Here is a 27,800-nt window from a genome sequence, read left to right on the forward strand (position 1 = left end):
CGGCGTACCCCGCAGACCCCTCTGCGTCGCCGCGAACCCCTCTCCGAACCCTCCGCCGTAGCTCGATGTGCACCTCCAAAAAATTTTAACTACGCGTCGAGGCAACGCAGACCACAAGGGCTGTGATTGGTCAGATGCACCGCGATGCAACGCAACCTGACGCAGAACCATAAAACGGCCACTACGCCGTCACTCCTACGGCGTCGTTGCCGTTTTATGGTTCTGCGTCAAGTTGAGTTGCATCGCGGTGCATCTGACCAATCACAGCCCTTGTGGTCTGCGTTGCCTCGACGCGTAGTTAAAATTTTTTGGAGATGCACGTCGAGCTACGGCGGAGGGGTTCGCGGGGGTACGCCGTCGATTCGACGCAGAAGCATAAAACAGGCTTGCGTATAGCGACGTACACAGTGACGTAACGACGTCGTTCGCTGGGCGCACTAGTCAGTGGAAAAACAAACAGGTTCTGAGAAGGTTCGCAAGTTGAACCAACTCCGAACCAACTTTGAACCAGCACCAGTTCCCGAACCAGTTCTTTTTTGGTGGAAAAGGGGTATTACTGTACTTTCTTTTTATGCTTCTAAACTCTTTTCTGAAACAAGGTTTGTTTTATCAACAGATGCTTCCATAGATGGTTACCTTTTTTAATGATGTATTGTCAATAATGTTGCTCATTAGTTATGACTCAGCACTAACGCACCTCCCATGCGCTGTAACAGCAAGATCTACTGTGTTTACACACGTGACGTAACAGCCGTAAGATGTGAGATGTTGGTTGTTGAAGTGATTCCCCTTCCATATGTAAAGCGCTTGAGTGCTTAAAAAAGCACTATATAAATGAAATTAACTATATTAATATAAATTACATATCCTGCAGAATCCAACCTGACAGCTCAAATTATCCATCATTACAAGCTTTACCCTTGTGAATCTGAGTAAGATTGAGTTACAAGAGATCCAGCGGGACCAGAATGCAAAGCACACGAACAGGAACATTGAACTGAGTCCATTTATACAGAACAAGAAAAAAGCTTCATACGACAAATAAATAAAAACAAAGATCAAATGTCATGTATATTTCATCAGGGTTTTTCACGGCTTTATTTTTCATAGTTTTCAGCAGACTTTTGAAGCAATGCATGCTTAGTAATCTCAGGTTTTTGCACAGGCTGATGATGTAGCTTAAAATGATAGTTCACCCAAAAATGAAAATTAGCCCATGATTTACTCACGCTGAAGTTATATACACACTTAGCTAGCGGTATATGACATTCTTCTTTCAGATGACTAAAATCTGAGTTATATTAAAAAATGTCCTGGCTCTTCCAAGCTTTATAATGGCAGTGAATGGCTGGTGCATCCATCCATGATGATAGTCTGGGGGGGGGTAATAAAGGCCTTCTGAAGTGAAGCGATGCATTCGTGTAAGAAAAATGTCCATATTTAAAACTTTATAAACTATAATCACTAGCTTCCGACAGACGGCCGTACACATCGATTTACGCCGAAAGACTAACCTCTGACCCGACGCGTAACAGTGACGAACACGGAAGCGCAGAGGAAAGAGCAAAACAAAAACACCGTCACAAATTAGCAATTTTTAAAGAGAAATGTGGGAGGAGCTTCAGTTTGTTGCCCAGTCCTGATTGTTTAAACCGTGAGAGGCTTCTAAGGTCATGATACTCCTAAATGCGACATCATTCATGCGTCAAGGGTTACTCTTGTGGCGCCAGTCGAATTGCGTTGTATGTGCGCGGTCGTCTGGCGGAAGATAGTTATTTTAGTTTATAAAGTTATAAATATGCGTATTTTTCTTACAAAAACCCATGGCTTCGCTTCAGAAGGCCTTTATTAACCCACTGGAGCCTGTGGAGAACTTTTATGATGGATAGATGCACTTTTATCATGGATAGATTTTCACTTAAATTTTCGCTTCAAATTTTCACCAGCCATTCACTGCCATTATAAAGCTTGGAAGAGCCAGGACATTTTCTAATATAACTCTGATTGCATTCGTCTGAAAGAAGAATGTCATATACAGCTAGAATGGCTTCAGGGTGAGTAAATCATGGGCTAATTAAATTTTTGGGTGAACTATCGCTTTAAGAAAACACTAGTTTAAAAGAGAGGAAATGACATCTCCTCACAGGACGCACGTTAATGCGCTTCACTGTCAGGCAAACTTCAGTCATTCGTCCACTATAACACTGTCAGTGATAATACTGCCCCCCTCGGCCTCCTCTCCTCCATCGGCGGCCTCCTCCTCCTCCTCCTCCTCCTCCTCCTCCATCTCTCCATCCTCCTCCTCCTCCATCTCTCCATCCTCCTCCTCCTCCATCTCTCCATCCTCCTCCTCCTCCATCTGTTCTCTTCTTCCACACGGGCATCTCCGGCAGAGGCGCCTGGATCTCAGACGGCCGTCCTCCGCGATCAGGAACTCTTCCCATCAGGATCTGACGAATCCACATCAAGTCAAGTCACCTTCATTTATACAGCGCTTTAACAATACAGATTATTTAAAAGCAGCTTTACAGTGATAATAGGAAATGAAAGTAACAGATTGTTTTGGCTTTACAGCAGCTCTAGAATAAAGTTATTGTCCAGCTAAAGTACGTTTTGTTTGATTCACTTCCGTTGCAAAGATCATTAGTTATTAACTTAGGGGCCGCTAACACGACGCCGCTCTAACAGAAAACCCTGAACGCGCTCCGGCTCACACACACACAACAGTGCCTGGAGCTCGAGGACACAAACCCTGAAACAGGTTCCACAGTGGAAACGTTATCATCTCTGCGCAAACTTAAACGGAAAACCTGTGAAACGCTGACGGCGTGCACATGCATATTACGTGTCTATAGAAATATGCGCATTTGATTATGTGCGCAGTCGTGTGTCTTTCTTTACAAATTGACCTCAACAAATTACTTGTCTGGCCTTAAAAATTCATAATACAGAATTTTTTGTTGGTTCCGCGTATCCATGCGAACTGGAATTATTTTCACAAGGTTTATCAGTACAGAGGAGAAGGGAAGGCCTTCACAGGGAGACAGTAGTTCATCAGAGATCATAAGCGGGACGTACTCTGTTGACGGCGCAGGCGGTGTTCTCTCGGCTCGAGCCGCTGCTGGTCTTCCTCAGGTTACAGACGTCCTCTCGAGCGGCGAGGAGATGAGCCACGCTCACTGACGACTGCAGCGACAGAGAGAAGCGCTTCGGCTGATACGCCCGGGCCATTCGGTCAATCCTAACCTGAAACATACACACAAATACACTCACAGCTTTGCTTTCCTAACACTCACAGCATACGCATCTGTCTGCCATTTATGTAAGGGAACAGAAGTACAGAGGGCGTCAGTGTCTTTCAATCAGAACTCAGTTCAGCTTCAGTTTCTGCTATACAGCGTCTCAGTGTGTATTTACCGGCGTCTGAACCGGAGATGATTTACACCTCAGAGAAGGCGGAGCCTCAGAGCCACACCCACCTGTTACATCAGCACCACCGACCAATGGGAGTATTGTAATATATTGTATTTCTGCTTTTTCTCTTAATTCTGACTTATTTTTTCACAATTTCGAGTTTAAATCTCATAATTCTGACTATTTTCTTTGTAATTATGAGTTTATATCCATTTCTGACTTTTTTCTTTGTAATTAAGTCGTCACCCTCATTTATACAGCGCTTTTTACAATACTGATTGTTTCAAAGCAGCTTTACAGTGATGACATGTTTCATTTTTGTTTAAACTAAGTTATTAATTTCGTTCATTTATATATATATGTATATAGCCACTCTGGAGAAAGTGATGTCATCGTCCAGCTCAGTTCAGTTCTCATAAAATGGTGTCAATGCAGGCAGATCAATATTATTGTTGAATATTAAATTAAATGTTCATTTCTGACTTTTTTCTTTGTAATTACAAGTTTCTCTCTCAATTTCTGACTTTTCTCTTCCTAATTACAAGTTTCTCTCTCAATTTCTGACTTTTTTTTCTTCCTAATTACAAGTTTCTCTCTCAATTTCTGACTTTTCTCTTCCTAATTACAAGTTTCTCTCTCAATTTCTGACTTTTTTTTCTTCCTAATTACAAGTTTCTCTCTCAATTTCTGACTTTTCTCTTCCTAATTACAAGTTTCTCTCTCAATTTCTGACTTTTTTTTCTTCCTAATTACAAGTTTCTCTCTCAATTTCTGACTTTTTTTCTTCCTAATTACAAGTTTCTCTCTCAATTTCTGACTTTTCTCTTCCTAATTACAAGTTTCTCTCTCAATTTCTGACTTTTCTCTTCCTAATTACAAGTTTCTCTCTCAATTTCTGACTTTTCTCTTCCTAATTACAAGTTTCTCTCTCAATTTCTGACTTTTTTTCTTCCTAATTACAAGTTTCTCTCTCAATTTCTGACTTTTCTCTTTCTAATTACAAGTTTCTCTCTCAATTTCTGACTTTTCTCTTCCTAATTACAAGTTTCTCTCTCAATTTCTGACTTTTTTTCTTCCTAATTACAAGTTTCTCTCTCAATTTCTGACTATTCTCTTTCTAATTACAAGTTTCTCTCTCAATTTCTGACTTTTCTCTTCCTAATTACAAGTTTCTCTCTCAATTTCTGACTTTTTTCTTCCTAATTACAAGTTTCTCTCTCAATTTCTGACTTTTCTCTTTCTAATTACAAGTTTCTCTCTCAATTTCTGACTTTTTTTCTTCCTAATTACAAGTTTCTCTCTCAATTTCTGACTTTTCTCTTTCTAATTACAAGTTTCTCTCTCAATTTCTGACTTTTCTCTTTCTAATTACAAGTTTCTCTCTCAATTTCTGACTTTTTTCTTCCTAATTACAAGTTTCTCTCTCAATTTCTGACTTTTCTCTTCCTAATTACAAGTTTCTCTCTCAATTTCTGACTTTTTTTTCTTCCTAATTACAAGTTTCTCTCTCAATTTCTGACTTTTCTCTTCCTAATTACAAGTTTCTCTCTCAATTTCTGACTTTTTTTTCTTCCTAATTACAAGTTTCTCTCTCAATTTCTGACTTTTTTTCTTCCTAATTACAAGTTTCTCTCTCAATTTCTGACTTTTCTCTTCCTAATTACAAGTTTCTCTCTCAATTTCTGACTTTTCTCTTCCTAATTACAAGTTTCTCTCTCAATTTCTGACTTTTCTCTTCCTAATTACAAGTTTCTCTCTCAATTTCTGACTTTTTTTCTTCCTAATTACAAGTTTCTCTCTCAATTTCTGACTTTTCTCTTTCTAATTACAAGTTTCTCTCTCAATTTCTGACTTTTCTCTTCCTAATTACAAGTTTCTCTCTCAATTTCTGACTTTTTTTCTTCCTAATTACAAGTTTCTCTCTCAATTTCTGACTATTCTCTTTCTAATTACAAGTTTCTCTCTCAATTTCTGACTTTTCTCTTCCTAATTACAAGTTTCTCTCTCAATTTCTGACTTTTTTTCTTCCTAATTACAAGTTTCTCTCTCAATTTCTGACTTTTCTCTTTCTAATTACAAGTTTCTCTCTCAATTTCTGACTTTTTTTCTTCCTAATTACAAGTTTCTCTCTCAATTTCTGACTTTTCTCTTTCTAATTACAAGTTTCTCTCTCAATTTCTGACTTTTCTCTTTCTAATTACAAGTTTCTCTCTCAATTTCTGACTTTTCTCTTCCTAATTACAAGTTTCTCTCTCAATTTCTGACTTTTCTCTTCCTAATTACAAGTTTCTCTCTCAATTTCTGACTTTTTTTCTTCCTAATTACAAGTTTCTCTCTCAATTTCTGACTTTTTTTTCTTCCTAATTACAAGTTTCTCTCTCAATTTCTGACTTTTCTCTTCCTAATTACAAGTTTCTCTCTCAATTTCTGACTTTTTTTCTTCCTAATTACAAGTTTCTCTCTCCATTTCTGACTTTTCTCTTTCTAATTACACGTTTCTCTCTCAATTTCTGACTTTTCTCTTCCTAATTACAAGTTTCTCTCTCAATTTCTGACTTTTCTCTTCCTAATTACAAGTTTCTCTCTCAATTTCTGACTTTTCTCTTCCTAATTACAAGTTTCTCTCTCAATTTCTGACTTTTCTCTTCCTAATTACAAGTTTCTCTCTCAATTTCTGACTTTTCTCTTCCTAATTACAAGTTTCTCTCTCAATTTCTGACTTTTCTCTTTCTAATTACAAGTTTCTCTCTCAATTTCTGACTTTTCTCTTTCTAATTACAAGTTTCTCTCTCAATTTCTGACTTTTTTTCTTCCTAATTACAAGTTTCTCTCTCAATTTCTGACTTTTCTCTTCCTAATTACAAGTTTCTCTCTCAATTTCTGACTTTTCTCTTCCTAATTACAAGTTTCTCTCTCAATTTCTGACTTTTCTCTTCCTAATTACAAGTTTCTCTCTCAATTTCTGACTTTTCTCTTTCTAATTACAAGTTTCTCTCTCAATTTCTGACTTTTTTTCTTCCTAATTACAAGTTTCTCTCTCAATTTCTGACTTTTCTCTTTCTAATTACAAGTTTCTCTCTCAATTTCTGACTTTTTTTCTTCCTAATTACAAGTTTCTCTCTCAATTTCTGACTTTTCTCTTCCTAATTACAAGTTTCTCTCTCAATTTCTGACTTTTCTCTTCCTAATTACAAGTTTCTCTCTCAATTTCTGACTTTTCTCTTCCTAATTACAAGTTTCTCTCTCAATTTCTGACTTTTCTCTTCCTAATTACAAGTTTCTCTCTCAATTTCTGACTTTTCTCTTTCTAATTACAAGTTTCTCTCTCAATTTCTGACTTTTTTTCTTCCTAATTACAAGTTTCTCTCTCAATTTCTGACTTTTCTCTTTCTAATTACAAGTTTCTCTCTCAATTTCTGACTTTTTTTCTTCCTAATTACAAGTTTCTCTCTCAATTTCTGACTTTTTTTCTTCCTAATTACAAGTTTCTCTCTCAATTTCTGACTTTTCTCTTCCTAATTACAAGTTTCTCTCTCAATTTCTGACTTTTCACTTCCTAATTACAAGTTTCTCTCTCAATTTCTGACTTTTTTTCTTTCTAATTACAAGTTTCTCTCTCAATTTCTTACTTTTTTTCTTCCTAATTACAAGTTTCTCTCTCAATTTCTGACTTTTCTCTTCCTAATTACAAGTTTCTCTCTCAATTTCTGACTTTTTTCTTCCTAATTACAAGTTTCTCTCTCAATTTCTGACTTTTTTTCTTCCTAATTACAAGTTTCTCTCTCAATTTCTGACTTTTCTCTTCCTAATTACAAGTTTCTCTCTCAATTTTTGACTTTTTTTTCTTCCTAATTACAAGTTTCTCTCTCAATTTCTGACTTTTTTTCTTCCTAATTACAAGTTTCTCTCTCAATTTTTGACTTTTCTCTTCCTAATTACAAGTTTCTCTCTCAATTTCTGACTTTTTTTCTTCCTAATTACAAGTTTCTCTCTCAATTTCTGACTTTTTTTCTTCCTAATTACAAGTTTCTCTCTCAATTTCTGACTTTTTTTCTTCCTAATTACAAGTTTCTCTCTCAATTTCTGACTTTTCTCTTCCTAATTACAAGTTTCTCTCTCAATTTCTGACTTTTTTCTTCCTAATTACAAGTTTCTCTCTCAATTTCTGACTTTTTTTCTTCCTAATTACAAGTTTCTCTCTCAATTTCTGACTTTTCTCTTCCTAATTACAAGTTTCTCTCTCAATTTCTGACTTTTCTCTTCCTAATTACAAGTTTCTCTCTCAATTTCTGACTTTTTTTCTTTCTAATTACAAGTTTCTCTCTCAATTTCTGACTTTTTTTCTTCCTAATTACAAGTTTCTCTCTCAATTTCTGACTTTTCTCTTCCTAATTACAAGTTTCTCTCTCAATTTCTGACTTTTTTTCTTCCTAATTACGTTTCTCTCTCAATTTCTGACTTTTCTCTTTCTAATTACAAGTTTCTCTCTCAATTTCTGACTTTTCTCTTCCTAATTACAAGTTTCTCTCTCAATTTCTGACTTTTCTCTTCCTAATTACAAGTTTCTCTCTCAATTTCTGACTTTTCTCTTTCTAATTACAAGTTTCTCTCTCAATTTCTGACTTTTTTTCTTCCTAATTACAAGTTTCTCTCTCAATTTCTGACTTTTCTCTTCCTAATTACAAGTTTCTCTCTCAATTTCTGACTTTTTTTCTTCCTAATTACAAGTTTCTCTCTCAATTTCTGACTTTTCTCTTCCTAATTACAAGTTTCTCTCTCAATTTCTGACTTTTCTCTTCCTAATTACAAGTTTCTCTCTCAATTTCTGACTTTTCTCTTTCTAATTACAAGTTTCTCTCTCAATTTCTGACTTTTTTTCTTCCTAATTACAAGTTTCTCTCTCAATTTCTGACTTTTCTCTTTTGTAATTACAAGTTTCTCTCTCAATTTCTGACTTTTTTTCTTCCTAATTACAAGTTTCTCTCTCAATTTCTGACTTTTTTTCTTCCTAATTACAAGTTTCTCTCTCAATTTCTGACTTTTCTCTTCCTAATTACAAGTTTCTCTCTCAATTTCTGACTTTTCACTTCCTAATTACAAGTTTCTCTCTCAATTTCTGACTTTTTTTCTTTCTAATTACAAGTTTCTCTCTCAATTTCTTACTTTTTTCTTCCTAATTACAAGTTTCTCTCTCAATTTCTGACTTTTCTCTTCCTAATTACAAGTTTCTCTCTCAATTTCTGACTTTTTTCTTCCTAATTACAAGTTTCTCTCTCAATTTCTGACTTTTTTTCTTCCTAATTACAAGTTTCTCTCTCAATTTCTGACTTTTCTCTTCCTAATTACTAGTTTCTCTCTCAATTTTTGACTTTTTTTTCTTCCTAATTACAAGTTTCTCTCTCAATTTCTGACTTTTTTTCTTCCTAATTACAAGTTTCTCTCTCAATTTTTGACTTTTCTCTTCCTAATTACAAGTTTCTCTCTCAATTTCTGACTTTTTTTCTTCCTAATTACAAGTTTCTCTCTCAATTTCTGACTTTTTTTCTTCCTAATTACAAGTTTCTCTCTCAATTTCTGACTTTTTTTCTTCCTAATTACAAGTTTCTCTCTCAATTTCTGACTTTTCTCTTCCTAATTACAAGTTTCTCTCTCAATTTCTGACTTTTTTCTTCCTAATTACAAGTTTCTCTCTCAATTTCTGACTTTTTTTCTTCCTAATTACAAGTTTCTCTCTCAATTTCTGACTTTTCTCTTCCTAATTACAAGTTTCTCTCTCAATTTCTGACTTTTCTCTTCCTAATTACAAGTTTCTCTCTCAATTTCTGACTTTTTTTCTTTCTAATTACAAGTTTCTCTCTCAATTTCTGACTTTTTTTCTTCCTAATTACAAGTTTCTCTCTCAATTTCTGACTTTTCTCTTCCTAATTACAAGTTTCTCTCAATTTCTGACTTTTTTTCTTCCTAATTACAAGTTTCTCTCTCAATTTCTGACTTTTCTCTTTCTAATTACAAGTTTCTCTCTCAATTTCTGACTTTTCTCTTCCTAATTACAAGTTTCTCTCTCAATTTTTGACTTTTTTTCTTCCTAATTACAAGTTTCTCTCTCAATTTCTGACTTTTTTTCTTCCTAATTACAAGTTTCTCTCTCAATTTTTGACTTTTCTCTTCCTAATTACAAGTTTCTCTCTCAATTTCTGACTTTTTTTCTTCCTAATTACAAGTTTCTCTCTCAATTTCTGACTTTTTCTCTTCCTAATTACAAGTTTCTCTCTCAATTTCTGACTTTTTTTCTTCCTAATTACAAGTTTCTCTCTCAATTTCTGACTTTTCTCTTCCTAATTACAAGTTTCTCTCTCAATTTCTGATTTTTTTTCTTCCTAATTACAAGTTTCTCTCTCAATTTCTGACTTTTCTCTTCCTAATTACAAGTTTCTCTCTCAATTTCTGACTTTTTTTTCTTCCTAATTACAAGTTTCTCTCTCAATTTCTGACTTTTTTTCTTCCTAATTACAAGTTTCTCTCTCAATTTTTGACTTTTCTCTTCCTAATTACAAGTTTCTCTCTCAATTTCTGACTTTTTTTCTTCCTAATTACAAGTTTCTCTCTCAATTTCTGACTTTTTTTCTTCCTAATTACAAGTTTCTCTCTCAATTTCTGACTTTTCTCTTCCTAATTACAAGTTTCTCTCTCAATTTCTGACTTTTTTTTCTTCCTAATTACAAGTTTCTCTCTAAATTTCTGACTTTTTTTCTTCCTAATTACAAGTTTCTCTCTCAATTTCTGACTTTTCTCTTCCTAATTACAAGTTTCTCTCTCAATTTCTGACTTTTCTCTTCCTAATTACAAGTTTCTCTCTCAATTTCTGACTTTTTTTCTTCCTAATTACAAGTTTCTCTCTCCATTTCTGACTTTTCTCTTCCTAATTACAAGTTTCTCTCTCAATTTCTGACTTTTCTCTTTCTAATTACAAGTTTCTCTCTCAATTTCTGACTTTTTTTCTTCCTAATTACAAGTTTCTCTCTCAATTTCTGACTTTTCTCTTTCTAATTACAAGTTTCTCTCTCAATTTCTGACTTTTCTCTTTCTAATTACAAGTTTCTCTCTCAATTTCTGACTTTTCTCTTTCTAATTACAAGTTTCTCTCTCAATTTCTGACTTTTCTCTTCCTAATTACAAGTTTCTCTCTCAATTTCTGACTTTTTTTCTTCCTAATTACAAGTTTCTCTCTCAATTTCTGACTTTTCTCTTTCTAATTACAAGTTTCTCTCTCAATTTCTGACTTTTTTCTTCCTAATTACAAGTTCTGATTTGCTTAAAAAAAGCTAGAAGTGTTGTTGAAAGTGTGTAGGCAGTGAGTCGTGCCTTGGCTCTGTCAGACCAGCTGAAGGACTGCACCGTCACATCCAGCCGCTTGATCAGCATCCGCCGCCGACACTCGTACTCCGCCGACAGCGCGCCGTTGATCTTCTCCAGCTCGCTCTAAACAGGCACACAGCACAATGATCACACACACATACACACTCTGCAGAGCTTGCAACAACAGCTGGGTTTACATCCAAACCTGAACCCAATCTTTTCAAAGTTTGCAAAAAAATGAGAAAGCAAACAAATGTGAGTTAGGTGCGTTTCCATTAAGTTGTTGGAGGATGACGGTGGTATTGGTAATCTAGTAAACAACAGTAAATAAAACATCAGCAGATCAGTGACGAGGCTTTAATCTTCGCTACATCAGAAGTTATTCAGCAAATGCATTTCCATCTCCAATTATTCACATTAACTCTTCACACAAAAGATCTCAAGCGAGTGTAAAAACTGTGAATTAAGGGATTTCCCCCAAAACTTGTCATTTCCATCGCTCGTTTCTGATGTGCATAACCCAGGTGATGGAGCGCTAGAGTCCGTGTTCTGCTGAAGCTCATCTGGGATGATCATCTGATCTGAAACCTCAGCGGTTGATGATGTATGTTCTGGGGAGAGAAGACGGACTCACCCATTGGTCAGGATGAAGGGAGCTCTTGAACGCAGGATCTCCGATGTGTGTGTCTGGAAGCTGCTTCAGCAAAACATTCACCTGCGCACAAACACAACTCTTATTTTAGTACGTCCACAGATAACAGCACATGAAGAGAGTCAATGTCATGAAGAATCTGTGATATTACAGAGAAGATTGTGCTATAAAACACACTGAAAACTTCCGTAACCATTTCCACTCCCAAACACGACTGTGGTGTTCAATTTAATATCCGGTCCATTAACGGTTTTTAATTGATTCACATTTTGACGACCCGATGATGTATCTTAAATCCCAGGAATCTGTCTTGTAGTCGGTGCTGTTTTCAGTCGACGCGTGAACAACTTCACTATTGGATTGCAGGAACTACAAATAATGTTCAATCACAATAATCTTTGATACATTAAAGGGATAGTTCACTCAAAAATTAAATTTGTGTTGTGTGATTGTGCTGTAGAGTGTGTGTGAGATCAGTGTTGTGTGATTGTGCTGTAGAGTGTGTGTGAGGTCAGTGTTGTGTGATTGTGCTGTAGAGTGTGTGTGAGGTCAGTGTTGTGTGATTGCGCAGCAGAAGTGTGTGTGAGATCAGTGTTGTGTGATTGTGCTGTAGAGTGTGTGTGAGGTCAGTGTTGTGTGATTGTGCTGTAGAGTGTGTGTGAGGTCAGTGTTGTGTGATTGCGCAGCAGAAGTGTGTGTGAGATCAGTGTTGTGTGATTGCGCAGCAGAAGTGTGTGTGAGGTCAGTGTTGTGTAATTGCGCGGCAGAAGTGTGTGTGAGATCAGTATTGTGTAATTGCGCTGCAGAAGTGTGTGTGAGGTCAGTGTTGTGTAATTGCGCTGCAGAAGTGTGTGTGAGGTCAGTGTTGTGTAATTGCGCGGCAGAAGTGTGTGTGAGATCAGTGTTGTGTAATTGCGCGGCAGAAGTGTGTGATTGCGCGGCAGAAGTGTGTGTGAGGTCAGTGTTGTGTAATTGCGCGGCAGAAGTGTGTGTGAGGTCAGTGTTGTGTAATTGCGCTGCAGAAGTGTGTGTGAGGTCAGTGTTGTGTAATTGCGCGGCAGAAGTGTGTGTGAGATCAGTGTTGTGTAATTGCGCGGCAGAAGTGTGTGATTGCGCGGCAGAAGTGTGTGTGAGGTCAGTGTTGTGTAATTGCGCGGCAGAAGTGTGTGATAGTGCTGAAGAGTGTGTGTGAGATCAGTGTTGTGTGATTGTGCTGAAGAGTGTTTGTGAGATCAGTGTTGTGTGATTGCGCGGCAGAAGTGTGTGTGAGATCAGTGTTGTGTGATTGCGCAGCAGAAGTGTGTGTGAGGTCAGTGTTGTGTAATTGCGCGGCAGAAGTGTGTGATTGCGCGGCAGAAGTGTGTGTGAGATCAGTGTTGTGTAATTGCGTGGCAGAAGTGTGTGTGAGATCAGTATTGTGTAATTGCGCGGTAGAAGTGTGTGTGAGATCAGTGTTGTGTAATTGCGCTGCAGAAGTCTGTGTGAGGTCAGTGTTGTGTGATTGTGTGGCAGAAGTGTGTGTGAGGTCAGTGTTGTGTGATTGCGCTGCAGAAGTGTGTGTGAGGTCAGTGTTGTGTGATTGCGTGGCAGAAGTGTGTGTGAGGTCAGTGTTGTGTAATTGCGCGGCAGAAGTGTGTGTGAGGTCAGTGTTGTGTGATTGCGTGGCAGAAGTGTGTGTGAGGTCAGTGTTGTGTGATTGCGCGGCAGAAGTGTGTGTGAGGTCAGTGTTGTGTGATTGTGCGGCAGAAGTGTGTGTGAGGTCAGTGTTGTGTGATTGTGTGGCAGAAGTGTGTGTGAGGTCAGTGTTGTGTGATTGCGCGGCAGAAGTGTGTGTGAGGTCAGTGTTGTATGATTGTGCTGTAGAGTGTGTGTGAGGTCAGTGTTGTGTGATTGCGCTGCAGAAGTGTGTGTGAGGTCAGTGTTGTGTGATTGTGCTGTAGAGTGTGTGTGAGGTCAGTGTTGTGTAATTGTGCTTTAGAGTGTGTGTGAGGTCAGTGTTGTGTGATTGTGCTGTAGAGTGTGTGTGAGGTCAGTGTTGTGTAATTGTGCTGTAGAGTGTGTGTGAGGTCAGTGTTGTGTAATTGCGCGGCAGAAGTGTGTGTGAGGTCAGTGTTGTGTAATTGCGCGGCAGAAGTGTGTGTGAGGTCAGTGTTGTGTGATTGTGCTGTAGAGTGTGTGTGAGGTCAGTGTTGTGTGATTGTGCTGTAGAGTGTGTGTGAGGTCAGTGTTGTGTGATTGTGCTGTAGAGTGTGTGTGAGGTCAGTGTTGTGTGATTGCGCAGCAGAAGTGTGTGTGAGGTCAGTGTTGTGTGATTGTGCTGTAGAGTGTGTGTGAGGTCAGTGTTGTGTGATTGTGCTGTAGAGTGTGTGTGAGGTCAGTGTTGTGTGATTGCGCAGCAGAAGTGTGTGTGAGGTCAGTGTTGTGTGATTGTGCTGTAGAGTGTGTGTGAGGTCAGTGTTGTGTGATTGTGCTGTAGAGTGTGTGTGAGGTCAGTGTTGTGTAATTGTGCTGTAGAGTGTGTGTGAGGTCAGTGTTGTGTAATTGCGCGGCAGAAGTGTGTGTGAGGTCAGTGTTGTGTAATTGCGCGGCAGAAGTGTGTGTGAGGTCAGTGTTGTGTGATTGCGCTGCAGAAGTGTGTGTGAGGTCAGTGTTGTGTGATTGCGCTGCAGAAGTGTGTGTGAGGTCAGTGTTGTGTAATTGCGCGGCAGAAGTGTGTGTGAGGTCAGTGTTGTGTAATTGCGCGGCAGAAGTGTGTGTGAGGTCAGTGTTGTGTGATTGTGTGGCAGAAGTGTGTGTGATATCAGTGTTGTGTGATTGTGCGGCAGAAGTGTGTGTGAGGTCAGTGTTGTGTGATTGTGCGGCAGAAGTGTGTGTGAGGTCAGTGTTGTGTGATTGCGCGGCAGAAGTGTGTGTGAGGTCAGTGTTGTGTGATTGCGCAGCAGAAGTGTGTGTGATATCAGTGTTGAGTGATTGCGCGGCAGAAGTGTGTGTGAGGTCAGTGTTGTGTGATTGCGCTGCAGAAGTGTGTGTGAGGTCAGTGTTGCGTGATTGCGCGGCAGAAGTGTGTGTGAAGTCAGTGTTGTGTGATTGCGCAGCAGAAGTGTGTGTGAGATCAGTGTTGTGTGATTGCGCTGCAGAAATGTGTGTGAGGTCAGTGTTGTGTGATTGTGTGGCAGAAGTGTGTGTGAGGTCAGTGTTGTGTGATTGTGCGGCAGAAGTGTGTGTGAGGTCAGTGTTGTGTGATTGCGCGGCAGAAGTGTGTGTGAGGTCAGTGTTGTGTGATTGCGCAGCAGAAGTGTGTGTGATATCAGTGTAGAGTGATTGTGCGGCAGAAGTGTGTGTGAGGTCAGTGTTGTGTGATTGCGCTGCAGAAATGTGTGTGAGGTCAGTGTTGCGTGATTGCGCGGCAGAAGTGTGTGTGAAGTCAGTGTTGTGTGATTGCGCAGCAGAAGTGTGTGTGATATCAGTGTTGTGTGATTGCGCTGCAGAAATGTGTGTGAGGTCAGTGTTGTGTGATTGCGCAGCAGAAGTGTGTGTGATATCAGTGTTGAGTGATTGCGCAGCAGAAGTGTGTGTGAGGTCAGTGTTGTGTGATTGCGCTGCAGAAGTGTGTGTGAGGTCAGTGTTGTGTGATTGCGCAGCAGAAGTGTGTGTGATATCAGTGTTGAGTGATTGTGCAGCAGAAGTGTGTGTGAGGTCAGTGTTGTGTGATTGCGCTGCAGAAGTGTGTGTGAGGTCAATGTTGCGTGATTGCGCGGCAGAAGTGTGTGTGATATCAGTGTTGTGTGATTGCGCAGCAGAAGTGTGTGTGATATCAGTGTTGTGTGATTGCGCGGCAGAAGTGTGTGTGAGGTTAGTGTTGTGTGATTGCGCTGCAGAAGTGTGTGTGATATCAGTGTTGTGTGATTCCGCGGCACACACACACCTGCTGCTGCACGGCACTGAGGGCGTGTGGTCCGGCTGGATCCGGCAGCTGCAGCGTCTCACACACCACTCTGAGCTCCTGCAGAGACGAGTCCTTCTCCACACACACACACGAGTGTTTACAGGCCTCCATCTCAGCCGCCTGCAGCTCCGACGCCACGAACACTGAGACCAACACACAAGTGAAACACTCACACACACACACAAGTGAAACACACACACACTCACGAGGGAAAGACTCACAGAGGATCTTCAGGTAGTCGCTGGTCTCTCTGGTGTCCCCGTTCGCGATCCGTGACGCCAGTCCCTCATACGGACAACAGCAATCCTTCAGCAGAGCACTGACCTCCACCGCACATCTGTCCTCTATACACACACACACACACACACACATCAGTACTTCAGCAGAGCACTGACCTCCACTGCACATCTGTCCTCTACACACACACACACACTTCAAACTAAAAAGCTGCCCATTTATTCTGCGATTCAGTTTATCAGTTCAGTAATGAGGTGTGTGTGTGTGTGTGTTTCACCTGTGATGAGCGACTCTTGTGTGTGTGAATCAGTGATGCGTGAGAGTCTGCAGGAGAGCCACGTCACCAGACTGACATATTCAGATGAGCTGAAGCCCCGCCCACAAGCTGCCAGAAGCCCCGCCTCCTCCGACAGCGGCCCCTCGTACCTGCCAATCATCACAGGTTTATGCATACTTTCATAGATAATTACTTTATAACGGTTTTGGATTAATAAACAAATTAAAAGTTAATTACTACTTTTTCTTCTTCTACCCTGTAACTGCTGATTAGCAATATTTAAACTGGAGTCTCTCCACATGAATAATTAACTGGTGGTGAATAATACCAAATACTTTAATTACTTCTTTCCGTTTATTGAGGTATTTTGTGATTTCAGTTTAGAAATAGATGCAAATATATTTATTCTATTACATTGTGGAATACAGAAACATATAACAATGAACATCAAGAGAGTCAGAACACATTATAATTGAACTGTGCTTTTCGCAATAAACACAACACTTATAACCACTTTATGACCCACACCAGAGGAAAATGTTTACTACTCATCAACGTGCAACAAATAAATACATCCGACCATTACACATAATCATTTGATCGGTTTCTGATCATTGTCATAAAAACAAACCACATTTCTCAAGCGATTGATCTTCTGCTTACCCGAGCTGATCCAGGATATCAAGAATATCGCTTTCCATCTTAAATACATTCACATATGATTAAACGAAAAACATAAATCACAATAATGAGCATTAGTGTTTCATTTAAATCACCCCACGCGCGCGTCTGCAGAAGTGCGTCACTGAAACGAGACCGGCCAGAAACCACAACAAAACAAGAGTTCCCATCGAAACACAGGTTTGTGTAATGTAATCGTTTGACTTTGGCCGCTTGAGATCCCTAAAAATACCATAGTAAATATAGTTTCCAATGCCGTGTAATCGTGGTTGTAATCCTGCTCCCACTTTTTATTTCTTCAGATTCTGTCATAAACATCCTGCATTCAGTCTCTGAGCATAAAACCACACAGACAGAATTGTGAATATAACGACATTAGTAAATTTCATAACTGATAAGCCCTTAAATAAGAAATCATTCAGCCAAAAACATTAATGTAACCATTATTTAACACTTGATGTTATTTTTTTCAGTGGGACACAAAAAGAGAGCCATTTGAAGCAGCACGGGTGTGTGTGTGTGTTCGCTTGCACTAGCTTTAACCCAACAGTAGAGTGTAAAGTGTGTGTAGCGGGTTGTTTAATGACTAAAGTACTTCAGCCGTCAGCGCGTTCGCGCGCACTGTCCATGGACGCGCTTGCATCAGGAAGGTCCGCGCACAACAGCGCAATGAGCGCATGCGCAGATGTCGAGGCAGAAGAGTCCACTAAACGGCCACTAAACGTTGAGCCGTTTCTAAAAGAAATGAGAAACTTTAACAGTTGTGGCGTGAGCTTACAAACAGAAAACATGCATTTAAAGAAATAATGAAAAACACATAAAAATAGTTCCTTTACTTAAACATCATTTTCACATATGAAGACATCCTTCAACACACATACTCTACACACACACACAACTAAGTTAACAGGCACTTGCGCGCACACACTCTCGAACATTCATACAGACACACTATCACAGACAGACACACCCACAGACACTACACACACAGACACTCTCACACATTCTCACAGTCAAACACACACTCACACAAAATTATATTTATATTCACCTTTTATTTTTATGGTAATGTTAACTGATGTAATAAGTGTACGGTGTAACATAAAAACAGTTACAAACATTTGTATGCATATTTACATTGTATATTTATGAAAGTAACAAGCTACATCTGTATACAGAAAATACAACTATGACATGAGTTACTGAACTATAAATATTACATCATATATTTAGTATTTTCAAACCATAATAGAAATAGCTATAGTAGAGATAAACAGAACCGAAGCGTTAGGGTTTGAGTGAGGGATGAGGCACTTTCTGCGGAGGGGAAGAATGAAGAATAAAACTACAGTTCACAGAATAAACCACTGAAACACTGAAGAGTTTCAAGAGAACGACACCATCTCGTCAAGAGTCTACGGTATGTTATGCATTCCAGAGTTATATTTCCATGAAGAGAAGAACACGAATAAAAAACAATAGCAGCACGTGATTAAACTGGTAGTCACATAAACGCGACGGTTGCGTCACACGAGGAAAGCGTTGCATATTCGCAAGATCGTGAAAATCGACTGATTCAGGAGAAAAGCAACTCAAACACACGCCTCAAGGTTAAATACTATAACTAGTTCGTGTTTAACAGTCATCCGTAGAGGAATGAGACTCTTGCGATGCAGTTAGTGATTGTTTCTAGCAGCTTCATAAGACGAGCTTCACAAACCTTTCATCTTTCGGCGATACAAAACTAGAGAGAATCTCGATTAAAATCTCGAACGTCATTTATCATCATCTCCACTACTTTTCAATGTGAAACAGTATCAACAGGTGATCTATGTACATAATGCTGTCAAATCAAACCACGACACGTACCGTCAGCAGCGATCACGAATGCAGAAATAGTGTTCGGTATTTACAGCGGGTCGTCATGGAAACGCACGCTCACGTTACCGTTGCTAAAGGGAAACTTCGCGGGCGCGTGAGGGACACAAAGTGTGTGGTCGTGTCATAAAGATCGTATTTATTTATGAACGCCACCACAATGTCGTGAATACCTGTGGGAAGCTAGATCTTTACGAGTTGTGGGCGTGTCAGTTAGCGAAAACATTATGAATACCACAATACTTAAAAGGTAGCCTATTTATCAGTGATATTGTCATGCTTTTCTATTTACAGCGAAATAAGCTAACTGCCTGCACATGATGGCATTATAATATAACAATATAATATGTAACGATAAAATTTGCAGTGGCTTCATAAATTAATTAAAAATATAAAAAGCAAAGCACACCTGATAGACATTTCTTTGTACTTCATTTTCTAGATTAGAACCTTGCTGTATTTTTGTGTAATTAATTAAGAGAAGGTACACCGCCATCTTACTCCGGCGAAAGTGACTTGAACGCTGTCATAAACACGACTTCCCACCTCGTAAATACGAACTTCCCAAGAGGACTTGAACGCACCAAAAGTTGGCAGTCCAACAGAAAGCTGATTTTAAAGTGACTTCTGTGTGCGCGGTGCTTCATACACTAGTGCAGAGATGGGCAACTTCGGTCCTGGAGGGCCACTGTCCTGCAGAGTTTAGCTCCAATCTTAATTAAACACACCTGAACAAGCTAATCTATTTTTTCAGGATTACTAGAAAAGAGTTTTTGTCAGGGTTGGAGCTAAACTCTGCAGGACAGTGGCCCTCCAGCACCGAAGTTGCCCATCCCTGCACTAGTGACAATAGACAGTTTTTCCCCGCAAAGTTTCCCTGAACGTCGGCTAACGTGAGGAACGGGACTGTGTGTGCGGAGGTCAGAGAGTCTCATGGAAATACTTGCATAGAAAGTTAACCGTGACGGGATTTTACCCACAACACGTTTCAAATACATGTGTCAACTAACACATACTCTTTGCACAAAAAAAACATCTGGTTATTAGTCAAAACAAGGTCGATTTTAAAAACAGAAAACACTTTTTAAACATGCATGTAAAATATAAACACTTCTATTCCACAGTAAGAATAAACGTCCATTTTCTGTGGCTCTCCTGGGTTTTAAACCGTCAGCGGTTAAAAGTCTCGAACAGGAGCAGGATTATAAGTGCCTGTTGGATTAATGATTGACAGAATCAAAAGAAAACTTCTGGAATATATTCTACAGCCGCGTGAAACAAGTCTTAGCGACCGCTGTCTTTAATGCTAACAACACGTTTTGCGCATTAGCGCACGGTTAATAACTCACGGAAAAGCCAAGTGTTAGAACCACTGTACAAGTACACAATATCATTTCTTCATAGTTGCACGCGATGTGTTAGCGTGTTCTCCGTGTCCGTGCGACGAGGACGCTCCTCCTGACGCCGCTAACGCCTGTGATCGACGCTCTCTCCACAGGACTGAGTTGCGCTAAGCCCGTCGAGGGCCGGTGTAAATCCGCGGGCTTGTCCCGCTCACCCGGCGGCCTTGTGCTTTCCACCACAGCATTGACAGGCCTCTCCACAGCGGTGGCAGGCTAGCAGCGGCGGGTAGCAGCACATGCAGGGCGCTAGCACCGCCAGCCCCAGCAGTGCTAGCCAGCGCAGGCAGAAGTGCGGGTCGCTGGCGTCGCAGGAGCAGGGGTCGGAGAAGTCGCCCTCAGCGTCAGACATGCAGTGGTAGAGCATGCTCTCGGCACACAGCATGCAGCTCACCCTGTGGATGCACTGGCGTATGGGGTCAGGCGCGTCCTGGCACTGCCCGCGCCGGTTGTCCTCGCGGTTGAACACCTCGCGGCAGTAGATGCAGCGTGAGCGCTCTCCGTCCTCGCGCCGCCGCCGGGACGCTTTAGCCGCGGGCTGCTGGGTCTTCACCTCGAGCTTGAGCCGCTCCGGGGCCTCGGCGTACGGGTACGGGCTCTTCTCGTCGGGGGCCTCGCGCTCCGGGTCACGCTTCCACAGATCCGGGTGCCGGTAGTCCTCGTAGCCACGGATCGGCACGTCCTTGCGCGGGTTGATGCGCACGATCTCCTCCTCGTCCATGTGGAAGCTCACGTGACGTCTGGGGTTGAAGGAGACCTGAGACACACACACACACGTTAGGAGGAAGTTGAAACAGACATCTAAAACAGAGCGCTGCAGGAGCGAGTTCATATTTCTGCACTTCTGATGGGTTTTTGTGTGAGTGTGTGAGTGAGTGTGTGTGTGTACCTGTGGAGGCAAGAAACGCTGGTTAGCAGTGAGCGTCTGGTCGAAGGGCAGCACTCGCACATAAGAGCCGCGGGAGTGTTCGCTGGACCCGACGGCTCGAGGACAGAAGACGTCTCTCACGGGCATCTCCACACACACACTCTCCTGTCAATCACAGCACAAACACTTCAACACACTCAGTAAAACTCAGCATGACATCACAGATTACAGAAGCTCTTACACCTCCAGCTTTGATGAGCTCATATTGATTGACATATACATGGAATATCTGGGTCATTCCTACAGTTTGGTGGATTTTATGTCCCCATGAATGAATACTGCATATTTTACATAAAATATTAATCAACTTTACTGCCACATGACCCATCCAGACGTACCCTATTTAACACAGATTTATAATGATTGGTACCTAAGAATAATGAACACTTTTTAAAACACTTTGACAGGCAAATAGGCTTTATGCACAGCTTCACTACTTCCTGAACTTCAGCCAGTCCTTTGTTTCCTGTCTGTCGTTATTGGACAAACTGATTAGTCCAGGTGTGCCTGATTATTGTTACTGAGGCCAGGCACACCTGAATTAATCAGTTTGTCCAATAATGACAGACAGGAAACAAAGGGCTGGCTGAAGTTCAGGAAGTAGTGAAGCTGTGCATAAAGCCAATTCCCACAATCATGTTTTCTCAACTTCACTTTGAAGTAAAGAGAGGGCCAATCATGAATAATTCGTTTATTTTTAATCTTTAAAATAATGAATCTTTTAAAAATGACTTGGGAATATTGAGTCATTTTATTTTGTTACATGCGCATTTGCGTGATATCTTTTTGTTTCATAAACATCATCTTTAAAAAACATGTTTATTACACACGTCTGACATTCACACCGGTGAAGCATTACTGCGTCACGCATCAGAACACGTAGGTCATGTGACAAACGCGTGTGAAAGCAGCAGCGCAGACGACCAGATGCATCATAAGAAACAGAAAGAGGAAAGTTCACACTGATAATGCTGTGTGTGTGTGTGTGTGTGTGTGTGTGTGTGGGTCACGTGAGTGAGAAGTGTGTGTACAGGTCTGTTTATATTTGCTCCAGTAAAGAACATCCTGTGGTTGCTAAGAGACACTTCCTGTGAATACGGTCTCCTGTCAGTACTTCCCACACACACTTTCATCAAATGTTTATTATTTGTGCTCTTTGTTGAATGATAATTCCCTGTGTGTGTGTGTGTGAGCCTCACCTGTGATGAAGCGTCCTCCGGTGTGTCCGTGTCGCTGTTCTGCGGGCCGCCTGCAGGTAAACACACACACACACACACACAATCAGATCACACAGGACCAGCGTTAGTTACACTAGCATCTCTAGCACTGAACATCACGGAGACACACACACACAACAGTGGCTCCATAAGGTGCTTCAGCACGAAGAGGACAATATTAACTGTTAATATTTGTCAAAACCTGAAGACCTGCGTTACACAAGCGAGAGGAACACTGAAGACCTGCGTTACACAAGCGGGAGGAACACTGAAGACCTGCGTTACACAAGCGAGAGGAACACTGAAGACCTGTGTTACACAAGCGAGAGGAACACTGAAGACCTGTGTTACACAAGCGAGAGGAACACTGAAGACCTGTGTTACACAAGCGAGAGGAACACTGAAGACCTGCATTACACACGTGAGAGGAACACTGAAGACCTGTGTTACACAAGCGAGAGGAACACTGAAGACCTGCGTTACACAAGCGAGAGGAACACTGAAGACCTGCGTTACACAAGCGAGAGGAACACTGAAGACCTGCGTTACACAAGCGGGAGGAACACTGAAGACCTGCGTTACACATGTGAGAGGAACACTGAAGACCTGCGTTACACAAGCGAGAGGAACACTGAAGACCTGCATTACACATGTGAGAGGAACACTGAAGACCTGCGTTACACAAGCGGGAGGAACACTGAAGACCTGCGTTACACATGCGGGAGGAACACTGAAGACCTGCGTTACACATGCGAGAGGAACACTGAAGACCTGCGTTACACAAGCGGTAGGAACACTGAAGACCTGCGTTACACATGCGAGAGGAACACTGAAGACCTGCGTTACACAAGCGGGAGGAACACTGAAGACCTGCGTTACACATGCGAGAGGAACACTGAAGACATGCGTTACACATGCGGGACGAACACTGAAGACCTGCGTTACACATGCGAGAGGAACACTGAAGACCTGCGTTACACATGGGAGAGGAACACTGAAGACCTGCGTTACACAAGCGGGAGGAACACTGAAGACCTGCATTACACATGTGAGAGGAACACTGAAGACCTGCGTTACACAAGCGGGAGGAACACTGAAGACCTGCGTTACACAAGCGGGAGGAACACTGAAGACCTGCGTTACACATGCGGGAGGAACACTGAAGACCTGCGTTACACATGCAAGAGGAACACTGAAGACCTGCGTTACACATGCGGGAGGAACACTGAAGACCTGCGTTACACAAGCGGGAGGAACACTGAAGACCTGCGTTACACATGCGAGAGGAACACTGAAGACCTGCGTTACACATGCAAGAGGAACACTGAAGACCTGCGTTACACAAGCGGGAGGAACACTGAAGACCTGCGTTACACAAGCGGGAGGAACACTGAAGACCTGCGTTACACAAGCGAGAGGAACACTGAAGACCTACGTTACAAATGCGGGAGGAACACTGAAGACCTGCGTTACACATGCGGGAGGAACACTGAAGACCTACGTTACACATGCGAGAGGAACACTGAAGACCTGCGTTACACAAGCGGGAGGAACACTGAAGACCTGCGTTACAAATGCGGGAGGAACACTGAAGACCTGCGTTACACATGCGAGAGGAACACTGAAGACCCGCGTTACACAAGCGGGAGGAACACTGAAGACCTGCGTTACACAAGCGGGAGGAACACTGAAGACCTGCGTTACACAAGCGGGAGGAACACTGAAGACCTGCGTTACACATGCGAGAGGAACACTGAAGACCTGCGTTACACAAGCGGGAGGAACACTGAAGACCTGCGTTACACATGCGAGAGGAACACTGAAGACCTGCGTTACACATGCGAGAGGAACACTGAAGACCTGCGTTACACAAGCGGGAGGAACACTGAAGACCTGCGTTGCGAGAGGAACACTGAAGACCTGCGTTACACAAGCGGGAGGAACACTGAAGACCTGCGTTACACAAGCGGGAGGAACACTGAAGACCTGCGTTACACAAGCGGGAGGAACACTGAAGACCTGTGTTACACAAGCGAGAGGAACACTGAAGACCTGTGTTACACAAGCGAGAGGAACACTGAAGACCTGCATTACACACGTGAGAGGAACACTGAAGACCTGTGTTACACAAGCGAGAGGAACACTGAAGACCTGCGTTACACAAGCGAGAGGAACACTGAAGACCTGCGTTACACAAGCGAGAGGAACACTGAAGACCTGCGTTACACAAGCGGGAGGAACACTGAAGACCTGCGTTACACATGTGAGAGGAACACTGAAGACCTGCGTTACACAAGCGAGAGGAACACTGAAGACCTGCATTACACATGTGAGAGGAACACTGAAGACCTGCGTTACACAAGCGGGAGGAACACTGAAGACCTGCGTTACACATGCGGGAGGAACACTGAAGACCTGCGTTACACATGCGAGAGGAACACTGAAGACCTGCGTTACACAAGCGGTAGGAACACTGAAGACCTGCGTTACACATGCGAGAGGAACACTGAAGACCTGCGTTACACAAGCGGGAGGAACACTGAAGACATGCGTTACACATGCGGGACGAACACTGAAGACCTGCGTTACACATGCGAGAGGAACACTGAAGACCTGCGTTACACATGGGAGAGGAACACTGAAGACCTGCGTTACACAAGCGGGAGGAACACTGAAGACCTGCATTACACATGTGAGAGGAACACTGAAGACCTGCGTTACACAAGCGGGAGGAACACTGAAGACCTGCGTTACACAAGCGGGAGGAACACTGAAGACCTGCGTTACACATGCGGGAGGAACACTGAAGACCTGCGTTACACATGCAAGAGGAACACTGAAGACCTGCGTTACACATGCGGGAGGAACACTGAAGACCTGCGTTACACAAGCGGGAGGAACACTGAAGACCTGCGTTACACATGCGAGAGGAACACTGAAGACCTGCGTTACACATGCAAGAGGAACACTGAAGACCTGCGTTACACAAGCGGGAGGAACACTGAAGACCTGCGTTACACAAGCGGGAGGAACACTGAAGACCTGCGTTACACAAGCGAGAGGAACACTGAAGACCTACGTTACAAATGCGGGAGGAACACTGAAGACCTGCGTTACACATGCGGGAGGAACACTGAAGACCTACGTTACACATGCGAGAGGAACACTGAAGACCTGCGTTACACAAGCGGGAGGAACACTGAAGACCTGCGTTACAAATGCGGGAGGAACACTGAAGACCTGCGTTACACATGCGAGAGGAACACTGAAGACCCGCGTTACACAAGCGGGAGGAACACTGAAGACCTGCGTTACACAAGCGGGAGGAACACTGAAGACCTGCGTTACACAAGCGGGAGGAACACTGAAGACCTGCGTTACACATGCGAGAGGAACACTGAAGACCTGCGTTACACAAGCGGGAGGAACACTGAAGACCTGCGTTACACATGCGAGAGGAACACTGAAGACCTGCGTTACACATGCGAGAGGAACACTGAAGACCTGCGTTACACAAGCGGGAGGAACACTGAAGACCTGCGTTGCGAGAGGAACACTGAAGACCTGCGTTACACAAGCGGGAGGAACACTGAAGACCTGCGTTACACAAGCGGGAGGAACACTGAAGACCTGCGTTACACAAGCGGGAGGAACACTGAAGACCTGCGTTACACAAGCGGGAGGAACACTGAAGACCCGCGTTACACAAGCGGGAGGAACACTGAAGACCTGCGTTACACAAGCGGGAGGAACACTGAAGACCTGCGTTACACATGCGAGAGGAACACTGAAGACCTGCGTTACACAAGCGGGAGAAACACTGAAGACCTGCGTTACACATGCGAGAGGAACACTGAAGACCTGCGTTACACAAGCGGGAGGAACACTGAAGACCTGCGTTGCGAGAGGAACACTGAAGACCTGCGTTACACAAGCGGGAGGAACACCGAAGACCTGCGTTACACATGCGAGAGGAACACTGAAGACCTGCGTTACACAAGCGGGAGGAACACTGAAGACCTGCGTTACACAAGCGGAAGGAACACTGAAGACCTCCATTACACATGCGGGAGGAACACTGAAGACCTGCGTTACACAAGCGGGAGGAACCCTGAAGACCTGCGTTACTCAAGCGGGAGGAACACTGAAGTCCTGCGTTACACAAGCGGGAGGAACACTGAAGACCTGCGTTACACAAGCGGGAGGAACACTGAAGACCTGCGTTACACAAGCGAGAGGAACACTGAAGACCTGCGTTACACATGCAAGAGGAACACTGAAGACCTGCGTTACACATACGGGAGGAACACTGAAGACCTGCGTTACACATGCGAGAGGAACACTGAAGACCTGCATTACACAAGCGGGAGGAACACTGAAGATCTGCGTTACACAAGCGGGAGGAATACTGAAGACCTGCGTTACACATGCGAGAGGAACACTGAAGACCTGCGTTACACAAGCGGGAGGAACACTGAAGACCTGCATTACACATGCGAGAGGAGCACTGAAGACCTGCGTTACACAAGCGGGACGAACACTGAAGACCTGCGTTACACATGCAAGAGGAACACTGAAGACCTGCGTTACACATACGGGAGGAACACTGAAGACCTGCGTTACACATGCCAGAGGAACACCGAAGACCTGCGTTACACAAGCGGGAGGAACACTGAAGACCTGCATTACACATGCGAGAGGAACACTGAAGACCTGCGTTACACAAGCGGCAGGAACACTGAAGACCTGCGTTACACATGCGAGAGGAACACTGAAGAGCTGCGTTAGACATGCGAGAGGAACACTGAAGACCTGCGTTACACATGCTAGAGGAACAATGAAGACCTGCGTTACACAGGCGAGAGGAACACCGAAGACCTACGTTACACATGCGAGAGGAACACCGAAGACCTGCGTTACACATGCGAGAGGAACACCAAGACCTGCGTTACACAAGCGGTAGGAACACTGAAGACCTGCGTTACACAAACGGTAGGAACACTGAAAACCTGCGTTACACATGCGAGAGGAACACTGAAGACCTGCGTTACACATGCGAGGGGAACACAGAAGACCTGTATTACACAAGCGAGAGGAATACTGAAGACCTGCTTTACACGAGCGGGAGGAACACTGAAGACCTGCTTTACACAAGCGGGAGGAACACTGAAGACCTGCGTTACACAAGCGGGAGGAACACTGAAGACCTCCATTACACATGCGGTAGGAACACTGAAGACCTGCGTTACACAAGCGAGAGGAACACTGAAAACCTGCTTTACACAAGCGGGAGGAACACTGAAGACCTGCGTTACACAAGCGGGAGGAACACTGAAGACCTGCGTTACACAAGCGAGAGGAACACTGAAAACCTGCGTTACACAAGCGGGAGGAACACTGAAGACCTCCATTACACATGCGGGAGGAACACTGAAGACCTGCGTTACACAAGCGAGAGGAACACTGAAGACCTGCTTTACACAAGCGGGAGGAACACTGAAGACCTGCGTTACACAAGCGGGAGGAACACTGAAGACCTGCGTTACACATGCGAGAGGAACACAGAAGACCTGCGTTACACATGCGGGAGGAACACTGAAGACCTGCATTACACATGCGGGAGGAACACTGAAGACCTGCGTTACACATGCGGGAGGAACACTGAAGACCTGCGTTACACATGCGGGAGGAACACTGAAGACCTGCGTTACACATGCGAGAGGAACACTGAAGACTTGCGTTACACATACGGGAGGAACACTGAAGACCTGCATTACACAAGCGGGAGGAACACTGAAGACCTGCATTACACAA

At 42.7% G+C, this 27,800-nt stretch overlaps 2 protein-coding genes across 6 annotated transcripts in view; both read right to left on the reverse strand.

Annotated features, from left to right (window-relative positions):
* Nucleotides 1-1,070: 1,070 nt before the first annotated feature.
* On the reverse strand, nt 1,071-16,703 carry fam98b (family with sequence similarity 98 member B). The gene is made up of 8 exons (XM_077240150.1): nt 16,546-16,703; nt 15,883-16,031; nt 15,590-15,712; nt 15,348-15,511; nt 11,405-11,485; nt 10,777-10,893; nt 3,079-3,246; nt 1,071-2,450 (listed from the first exon to the last, which is right to left on the reverse strand). The coding sequence occupies exons 1-8, from the start codon at nt 16,581-16,583 to the stop codon at nt 2,208-2,210; spliced, it is 1,083 nt and encodes a 360-aa protein (XP_077096265.1). The 5' UTR covers nt 16,584-16,703; the 3' UTR covers nt 1,071-2,207.
* An 895-nt stretch (nt 16,704-17,598) lies between these two features.
* The window catches only part of spred1 (sprouty related EVH1 domain containing 1), a 37,350-nt gene continuing 27,148 nt past the window's right edge, over nt 17,599-27,800 (reverse strand). The window contains exons 4-7 of one of the 5 annotated variants that reach the window (XR_013206717.1): nt 21,969-22,018; nt 20,731-20,874; nt 19,262-20,598; nt 17,599-19,129 (exon numbers count right to left, since the gene is read on the reverse strand). Coding sequence is in view for 1 of the 5 variants with exons in the window: in XM_077240147.1 (XP_077096262.1) it covers nt 19,996-20,598; nt 20,731-20,874; nt 21,969-22,018 (797 nt within the window). In the remaining 4 variants the exon portion in view is untranslated. Of the gene's footprint in view, nt 20,599-20,730; nt 20,875-21,968; nt 22,019-27,800 lie in introns of all 5 variants that reach the window. The other 4 variants (XR_013206720.1, XR_013206719.1, XR_013206718.1 and 1 more) reach the window with 4 other exon arrangements.

This window comes from Siphateles boraxobius, unplaced genomic scaffold (assembly GCF_051911475.1).
Source record: "Siphateles boraxobius isolate OS27281-9 unplaced genomic scaffold, OSU_SipBor_1 22, whole genome shotgun sequence".
Classification (NCBI taxonomy): Eukaryota; Metazoa; Chordata; class Actinopteri; order Cypriniformes; family Leuciscidae; genus Siphateles; species Siphateles boraxobius.

What these genes read in the sequence shown, in the direction of transcription:
- fam98b (XM_077240150.1), bottom strand. Translation starts at nt 16,583, where the DNA reads ATGGAAAGCGATATTCTTGATATCCTGGATCAGCTCGG. An exon ending in CGACTACCTGAAGATCCTCT is followed by an intron (nt 15,512 to 15,589) that starts GTGAGTCTTTCC and finishes TGTTGGTCTCAG; the next exon opens with TGTTCGTGGCGTCGGAGCTG. An exon ending in CCCTTCATCCTGACCAATGG is followed by an intron (nt 10,894 to 11,404) that starts GTGAGTCCGTCT and finishes GTGCCTGTTTAG; the next exon opens with AGCGAGCTGGAGAAGATCAA.